General features: G+C 56.5%; 1 protein-coding gene across 1 annotated transcript; it reads left to right on the top strand.

Annotated features, from left to right (window-relative positions):
* The first annotated feature begins 1,158 nt into the window (after window positions 1–1,158).
* LOC113946033 lies at window positions 1,159–7,887 on the top strand. The gene is made up of 19 exons (XM_027640881.1): window positions 1,159–1,474; window positions 1,691–1,770; window positions 1,935–2,060; window positions 2,178–2,257; window positions 2,399–2,516; window positions 2,821–2,910; window positions 3,292–3,387; window positions 3,598–3,748; window positions 4,131–4,225; window positions 4,604–4,753; window positions 4,923–5,077; window positions 5,205–5,358; window positions 5,619–5,741; window positions 6,046–6,222; window positions 6,362–6,517; window positions 6,841–6,942; window positions 7,223–7,325; window positions 7,554–7,604; window positions 7,691–7,887. The coding sequence occupies exons 1-19, from the start codon at window positions 1,282–1,284 to the stop codon at window positions 7,834–7,836; spliced, it is 2,346 nt and encodes a 781-aa protein (XP_027496682.1). The 5' UTR covers window positions 1,159–1,281; the 3' UTR covers window positions 7,837–7,887.
* The last annotated feature ends 778 nt before the right edge of the window (window positions 7,888–8,665 follow it).

Genomic DNA, 8,665 nt, shown 5'->3' with positions numbered 1-8,665 from the left:
TTTATTGCAGCAGTGCCAAAGGGCCAACACAGAATGAGCCCCCTTTGGGCTAAGCACTGTATAAACAGAGACTCTTGAGTTTAAAAGGACTTGGGGAGGAGAAGTCTCTGGTATAACTGTTAGCCCAGCCCCAGGACTGCCAAGATGCAAAATTTCTTTCCTCTCCGAGAAACAGCAATAGGTTTTAGGCAAAATTCTCTGTTTTGTGTTAAAATAGACCCAAGCTGCTAAGTCTGGACTCTGATAAGGACATAAATGTCTCAAGCTCTAAAGGATTTGTATGAGTTTTACTTATTAGAGTGGTCTCTTTACAACATATTTCACCCCACTGGGTGGAAGTGGCAGAGGAGGATGATTTTGTCCCTTCTTCTAGGAATGTGTTGTTTCACAAGAGCAATTTATGTGTCAAAAGCTGAGTGCCATCCTCTGCCTTTTCAGCCCAAGCTTCACACAGAGGCTGGAACTCAGCCCTGCCACACCAGCCCAGGGCTCCTCCGCCCCAGTGGAGGCAACACAGCCACCCCTGGGGCAGCTCAAGGTCCCACACAGGACATTGGGTTGTGGGGAGGGGTCCAGAACAGAGCAGTGCTGGATGTGATTTGCAGAGTGGGGAAGAGGCTGTGGTTGTAAGAAGGTGTTCTCCATCATTGTCCCAGACCAGAACAAGCCAAAAACCAGGGAGAGGGAAATCTCCATTGCTGGGAGCTTCCAAATTCAGAAAGGGCAAACTCAGCAGAATTCTCCTTCTCTTTGTCCCCTTTTCTGCATGAGCTCTTCTGGTTGGTGTGAGGAAGAGCTGAGGTGGCAAACCCAACGATTTCTGTTAGGATTGAATGAACCTGACATATATAATGTCATTGAGGGGCAGAGGCAGGGCTCTGAAGTGCAGAGAAAGGGATGTCCTGAGGGCACACCAGGGTATCTGAAGACAGGGATCTGGGACACGCTAGAGGGTACCAGGAATATCTTGCAGGGACAGGAGGCAAAAGGTGCTTGGAGGTAGCCCAAGAGCACCCAAGTGCCCAGGGCTGAGCCAGTCTCATGCCCCCCAGGGACACCCTGCCCCTCCCTGCCTGGACAGTGGTGGGTCACTGGCCCCCATTTTTAGGGGTAGGTTCTGTGTCAACAGTCCCTGAGTAAGCCCTGTTGTCAGGGGCAGGTGGCAGGGGGCCCTTTGTGACACCCCCACTGCAGCACGTGTGGTCAGTGAGGTGGTGGCCCACAGTGTGCAGCAGAACAGTGACAGGACAAGATGGGAAAACTGAGCTGGCGAGAGCCGCCATGCACAGTCCACCCCATATCTTGCCCCACGACAATGAGGCATTTGTAGAAGCTTCCCCAGTCCCCACCCACAGAATGGCAGAGAGACCCCCCAGCCCCTCCAGGGCGGCCCAAGAGGAAGATGGGGCTCCTCAGGAGAGCAGCTCTCCAGCAGAGCCCCATGATGTGACTGCAGAGCAGCCCCTGCAACTGGGTGTGTGAGGGGCCCTGCTGGGCTGGGCAGGGCTGGGCACCCTGTGTGATACCAGGATCCTGTTTCCCTGGCACACTGGCACTGGGGGACCTGAGAGGCAACCTCCAGCTGGGCCGGGGGAGGAAGCACAGGGTTGGGTGGTAGATGGATATCCTTCCCTCTGCTCTCACTTGTCACCAGACCCTCTGCAGCTCTTCCTGCTCTCCCCTCTTTTAGATGCCAGCTGGCTGCCAATGTACAGAGTGAAGCAGAAAGCCCTAGATTTTCTCCAGGACTTTGTCAGGAGCCCCTACCAGGTAACTGCAGCCAGTTCAACAGCTGCTGTGCCCGTCCAGGTGTGCTGGCTGGGTAGACCTGCTGTTCCTACAAGGCACTGCACCCCAGGACTCCCTGTGGAGACCTCTGGCTGCAGGTTCCCCTCTCACACTCCTCAGTTGTCTCTCTGTCCCCGGGCTGTCAGGGCGAGGATGACAAAAGGATGTTCCTGGAGAACATCATCTATGTGTGCAGCAGTGCCTTGGACACCGGCTTGTTAGAGGGCCTGGAAATCTTCTTCCAAAATATCAATCTGGTAGAGAAGATCAAGGTGAGGGAACACCTGGCACTCAGGGGAAGGGGGCAAGGGCAGTATTTGGGCAGGGCAAGCGGCTGGTGGCAATGGGTGGTGGCAGCTGCCAAGTCTCATCCTGGTTGTGATCTGCAGATGCTGCTGGAAGAGGAGCCCAAGAAGCACCTGCGCTCACCTGTGAGGGAGCTCGCCATGCGGGCCATCACTGTTTTGAGGTACCTGCCCATCCCTTCTGGCCACTCCTGCCCCAAACCTCCATGTCCACCTGCCCATCCCTCCCAGGGACCCAGCACTCTGTGGTCTCACGGTGCTGGTCCCAGCACCAGGATCCAGCTGGCCCCTCTCTCTCTCTGCAGCTCCGTGGGCACAGTGCTAGAGGGCAAAAGGAGAAGCCTCCTCGAAGCCTGTATCTCCAGTGTCTTCTGGCTTCCTTCAGACAAGGGCATGAGACAAAGAAACAGATACTACTCAACGGTAAGTGCTGGGTAATCTGTGGGAGCACCCAGTCCCTCTGGGCTGCTCCCTGGCCACCCCGTGCTGCTCCATGACCAAGGCAGGGCAGGATCTCCGCTTTGCTTTTCCACCCAGGTCCTCTGTCCCTTTCCTGAGGCCCAGCCACATCCAGTGCCACCAGGTGCTGTGCCTGCAGCAGACTGCCTGTCCCTAGTTCTCTCCCAGGAAACTTGGACATCCTTCCCTAGCACTGGGCATTCCGATCAGTCTCCTGGGGTGGAAGAGACAGCAGAATCACCACCACTGCTCTCTGTCTTCCTTACAGACCTTGGATGCCATGGATGTCATGCTGGAGACAATGGTGTTCAACTCTCCTCCACCCAGAGTCGTTGAGGAGCTGCAGCACATCTTGGAGGTCTGGCCTGTGCAAAGAGAGGGGGTCACAGGGCTGTTCCTCACCCTAGGGAGGAGGGTTTGCCCACTCCTGGATGGGTGGTCCCCAGCCCAGTTCTGTGCAGCCAAAGTGTGCCCACCTCCCCTAGGGAACAAGGGGCTGGCACCAGGCTCTTCTCTAGCACAGTGGCTGCAGAGGGTGGCAACTGCCTGGCCACAAGGTTGTCTGGGCCTTTGTCCCTGGCCTGAGAGGGATTCCAGGGGCGGAGCCCCACAAGACTTTGTTGGAGGTCAGAGGAAGCCTTGAGGGACAGCCCAAGTCTTGCCCAGGAGTGGAGCCACGCTGCTGCTGCCAGAATTGGTGTCTGCTCCCGGGGCTCACCAGCAGCTTCGCTTTTCCCAGATGCTGCTGGACCTGATTGACTCTGAGAACACAGACGTGCAGGTGAGGGCTGTGGAGAGGATTGGAAATCTGAGCTATGCACTGTCCACACAGAAGGTAAGGCCCAGGAGTCCTCCAGCCAGGCCACGCCCCTCTCCCCGCTGCTCTCCCTGTAGGGCTGCTGTCCAGCTGGCTGCTCCAGGAGACCTGCAGGGTCCTGCACAGCCTGGACTCACCTGGATCCAGCCCTGGGAACACCTTGGGTTCAGGGCTCTGGCACCAGATGCCTGCCCTCAGCCCTTTTCTTTTTCTGCCTTCCTCACCCAGCACTGGCCTGATGACTTCAGAACAAATCAGATCCCCATCCTGGGACAGCTGCTGGGTCGTCTTCTCTGCTTCCAGTTTTCCGAGGGAAAGACAAAACATTCAGCTTCAAGAGCTTTTTATTACCTCAGTCAATTCATCTTTGATAAAAACAGTAAGAACCATTGTGGCAGCCTTCATCTCTCCACACACACACACATTCCCAGTAGCTCTGCTGCTCTTCCTGACTGCCTTTGCCCCTCCAGCTGCTTCCCCAGAGCATCCCAGCTCTCAGTTGATGCAGCAGCGAAGTGCTCTTCTCATGTCCAGGATCTGTTCTGTGCTGCCCTCCCTCTCCACTCATTTCTCGATTCTGAAACCCACTGAGCTGGGGACCCCCCAAGCCAAAGCTGTCCTTGATCACCGTGACTGTTGATGCCCCCCCAAAACCACCTTGCTCACTTCTGTCGCGCCTCCTTGCAGTAGATCTTGGGACAGTTCCAGAATCAAAAGCTACTCTGGCTGATCTACTCTCCTGTGCTTCCCCCACCCTTTAGGGAGGATATCATACCCTGAAGAGTACTATAGAAAACACCTGCGTCTACCTGTCACCTTCTTGCAGTGGTGCAACAACATCAGGGCCCAGATCAAGGTAATGAGCTCCCCTCCAGCTGGGACTCTTCTCTGGGGCATCAGCAGGGGCCTTATGTGAGCAAAAGGACCCTGAATCAGTGGGGTTGTCCCTGGCAAGAGGATTCCTGCTGTCCCTGAGCAAGGGACACTCCAGTGTCCTAGAACAGCTCCAGCTCTCCTGGCCACCAGGTTTTCTGGAAGGCCAGCACGCCATGCCTGTGAATGCCCCTCATCCTTCCCCGTGCAGCGACTGTGGGCACTCCTGCCAGCTTTCCTGCAGGCACTGTCACCAGCACTGCTGAGCACCTCTGGCCAAGGCTGCTCACACTGTCCAGCCAAGTAGCACCATCAGGGCCCTTGGTGTGACAGGCCTTCACTCACCTCCTTCTTGCCACAGGCCTTGGAATGTTATCTCACACCTTCTGAGAGGACATATATCATGCTTGCGGCCATCGAGGCGATGCAGGACTCCAGCACCTCTGGCCATCACGCAGCAAGACACTTCCTGCAGTTGGCCATGAGATCCCCTGACTTCTGGCTGGCAGATGTAAGTGACCTGTGGCTGGATTGCCCTGCCCGGTCTTGTCCCTCCTGCCTCCCTCCATCCCGAACTCAGGTGTCTTGTGCCCCTGAATTCACCTGAAGGCAGAACAGAGGTCTAGGAAGAGCAGCTGAGGACATGGCTGCAGCACCACCCGTACCTTTGTCCCCTCCAGGTGCCAAGCATTGTGAGGGGCATCCATGAGTGCCTGGAGCACACCAACCTGGCATCTGATGTGGAGAGCCTGGACATCTTGCTTTCAGTGCTGGCTCACAAATTCCCCAGGGAACTGGTGCGCAGCATGTTGACTTCCACAGCACCATATGACAGGTACCAGCCCCAACACCCCAAGGGACAGGGAGGAGAGGGACCCCAGGACTCCAGCCTGGCCACGCTCACCTGGGCACAGTGCCATGGCTGAGGCAGCCCTGCTGACACGGCTCTCTGTGCTTGGCAGCACCGCCCTGGCCGTGTGGGACCAGATGTATTCTCAGCTCAACATCACATCCAAGTTCTGGATGGAGCTGCAGGGAAGGGTTCACTCACCGGAAGAGCAGGATGGCGAGCTCTTCAGCCCCACTGTGTTGTATGCCATCAGAGTTTATAAGGTGGTAAGTCACCTGTCCTGGCTCACCTTGGGGACAGGAGACACTTGTCACCTACTCCTCCATACCAGCTCTTGCTCTCCAGTTACTCCTCAGATGCTGCTGGTGGTCAGAGGCCACGAGGAGCCTGCAAAAACCCTCTGAGGGTACAGGGACAGGGCTACCCCCAGGATAGGCACCTGGCCCCAGTACCCTCACCCCAAGCTGCCTACAGGGAACAGGAGCCCCACATCTCTGCCCATCTCTCACCACCACCTCTGTTTCAGACACTGAACCCCACCAACATTGAAATCGCTGAACTCCTCAGGGAAAGTCAGAAGTGTCCAAAGCCAGAATTTCTCTCACTGGCACTCACAGGTCTCAGCAGTGCCTTGCAGAGTCCTGAGATGGTGAGTAAGGTGTTGAGTCCCACAGGCCAGAACAGTGGCCTGGCCTTGACTGGGCATCAGGAGCTGGGTGACAGCTTCCCACACCCTCCCTGCTGTGGACAGGGCTGCTGGGTGCCCCGAGGAGCTTTCCAGGACTGTAGGATTGCCAACCCATTGTCCTGGTCAGAAAAGTAGAGTAACTGAGCCAGGGACAGGAAGGTTTTGCTCTCCTTCCCCCACTCCCCTCCCCTCTGCTCTCTCATACTTGGTTGCTGCCCAGTGGGCTTTGACAGCTTCACAAGAGGAAACTCTGTGCTTCATCTAGGCAAGAAGACTTCGGTTCCTGCTGCCGGACATTGTGGAGCTCCTGCAGCACACCAACAAAGTCATCAGGCTAAAGGCCCTGCGGGTGCTGCACATCATGGTACATCACGCAGGGAGGAATGGTGCCAGCAGAATGGCGGTGCGGCTCTTGCAGCAGCTCCTGCCACTCTTCGATGATGTAAGGAGCTGGAACCTGTGGCTGGCTCAGCCATCACCTTCTTCCCTCCTCCATCCCTTGAGGGATGTCTTCTGCCTCTGGGAAACCTGAGACTCCTGTGCTGGAGTCCTTGCTCAGCATATCCTGTCCTCCATCCCAGGAGTGCACCGAAGTGCGAGAGTACTCCATCTTCCTCTTCAAACAACTGGTGGAAGCTGCAGTGTGCTGGGACGTGTGGAGAATGAAACGAAAAGCACGGAAGGGAGTGATGCCACTGCTCCTCCACATGACTGAGATGTCTGAGAGCGTGGCCCAGGTGAGGGGCTCAAAGCTGAGCAGTGGTGACTCCACAGGGGTGGTCTGAGCATTGTGGGCTAAGGCTGCTGACCCACACCTGCCCTACCTGGCCCAGCAGGTTTCAGCAGAAGCAGCCCATGGCCAGGATATGTCCCAGCTCCAAAGGGCAGGATGAGCCCAAGGCTCAGAGCTCTGCTCACTTAGACCTGAGGCAGCCCCAGCTGCAGAATGCCCATAGGGATGCCCTGGGGTCTCTGGGACTGCAGTCTGACCAAGAGGAGGGGGACGACAGGTCTCCTTCCCCAGGCGTAGGGCCATCTCCCATTCTTTGCTGCTCATCAGGCCTCCAGGGAAGCCCTCCTTTCCGTGGCTGAGATCCTGGGGTGGGAAGAGCTCAAGCAGCCGATCGAAACAAAGCACCCATTGGATATCGCAGAGCGCTTGGTGAGGACAACCCCAAATTCAATCCCAGCCTGGAGCTGGCCCCAAGGGCTCCTCTCTGGGGCCCTCCCCTCTCCCCAGGGGAACCCCCACCTTTTCTGTGTCCTGGCAGATGCACAGAGGGGTCTCAGGCCTGCCAAGCCCCCTCTGCCTGAGTCCCCCTCTGGGCTCTGTCTGGAAGATAGGAATGTCCTAAGTGGGAATGGGATGGCTGGGAAGAGGGGACTGGTCTGGCCAGCTGAGGAGGGCACATGCCAGCCTTGTGCCTTTGTCCTCTCTCCAGCTGGAGAGAAACATTAACAGAGTAGAAGAGTACCTGGAACAGAGCTGGCCATACCTGCAGTGCCCTCAGACCACCGTGAGAGAGACAGCCCGCCGGTTCACTCGTGAGCCCCAGCCCCTGGGTCCCTCTTTGGGCACCCTGGCCCATGACCTCCCCAGCCCTGGGGCTACCCAGGCAGAGCCTTGGCCTTCCTCTGCCCCCCTTGTCCCCGCAGGTCGGCTTGGTGGCCACCTTGCTCAGTATCACCCCCCTGGTGGTCCCTGGAGGGTCCGTTGTGAGGGGGACAGGGCAGGGCCAGGGAGAGCAGGAGCTGACAGATTTCTGTTCCCAGTGATGGCCAGGTGGTACCTGAGGGACCTGAATGACGATGATAACCTCAGCAGTGAGTGGGGAGAATGGGCTGGGGCAAGGGGGGGATGCAGGGGGATCTCTGCGGACAGGGGGCTTCACCTCAGTGCTCTCTTTCAGTCATGACTGTTAAGTCCTCGGACGTAACCCGTGAGTCCCAGTCCCTGGTAGCTCGGGTCAACCGCATGCTGAGAGCTCTCCGGCTGCAGCGAAAACTCAGAGCAACCTGCCGAGTGCTGTGCTGCGGATGCTCATGCTGGTGCTGAGTCAGACACAGGGTCACTTTCCTTGAGGACACAGGGAATGGAATTTAATAAAATTGGTGTAAGTCTGTGTTGAATAAAGCTAGGCCCAGCAGTGCCCAGGGCATCCTGTGCAGCCTGTGTCCTCCCTAGCCTCTCCCCTAGGCTCCCCTCAGCCCCTGGCTGCTTGGACAACTGACCCCTTGCTGAGCTCCTGATGAGCTGGGGGGTCTGACCCCAGTTTTGGGGTTCACCTCAGGGGTGTCCTTCACTACCTATATCTGTCTCCAAACGCTGTTCCCATGTCCCCATGTGTGGCTTCACACTGTTTCTCAGTAAACAATTACTATTTCATTAAATTTGCATTAGGCAACAGTCATGGGTAGGAAATCCCAGCTAGTTCTCCAGCATTGGCTACTATTGTCACTCCTCCAAATGACTGCTAGTAGTGTCACTTGGAGTTACATTCAGTGCTGCTGTCCTGTCCATGGACTATGAAATGTATTAAATTGAGGCTGACATCAGGAACTGGAGACCTGCATGGGATCAGGTTTGGGGTGCAGGGTACTGATGTTTCATGATGTCTGCATTACCTTCAGTAAGGATCTGATTCTCTTTGGACCACAGTAGGATCACCTATGGGCTGGTGGTCAGGTTTGTGGATTCTGTCCACTCCAGGAAAATAAAAACAGGCTTGGTTTGGGGGAAGGAGCTTCGTCCAGGACCGAGGAGGCATTTGAGATAGACATGGTTCCTTTACATGTGCTCAGCCACCCACCCCTGGGGCTCACCATGTGAGTGCTCTCCTCTCTCTAATCATGAACACAGAAAGTCTTTGGGCTGCTGCCAGAAC

This window comes from Corapipo altera, unplaced genomic scaffold (genome assembly GCF_003945725.1).
Source record: "Corapipo altera isolate COAL_440 unplaced genomic scaffold, ASM394572v1 55, whole genome shotgun sequence".
NCBI lineage: Eukaryota > Metazoa > Chordata > Aves > Passeriformes > Pipridae > Corapipo > Corapipo altera.
The sequence above is the reverse complement of the archived record's forward strand: the minus strand, read 5'-3'. Positions and strand labels throughout refer to the sequence as shown.

Bases quoted from the DNA above. Each gene is read 5' to 3' on its own strand.
- LOC113946033 (XM_027640881.1), top strand. From the start codon at position 1,282: ATGCACAGTCCACCCCATATCTTGCCCCACGACAATGAGGCATTTGTA. The intron at 2,061-2,177 runs GTGAGGGAACAC...TGTGATCTGCAG, and splicing joins ATCTGGTAGAGAAGATCAAG to ATGCTGCTGGAAGAGGAGCC. The intron at 5,742-6,045 runs GTGAGTAAGGTG...TGCTTCATCTAG, and splicing joins CCTTGCAGAGTCCTGAGATG to GCAAGAAGACTTCGGTTCCT.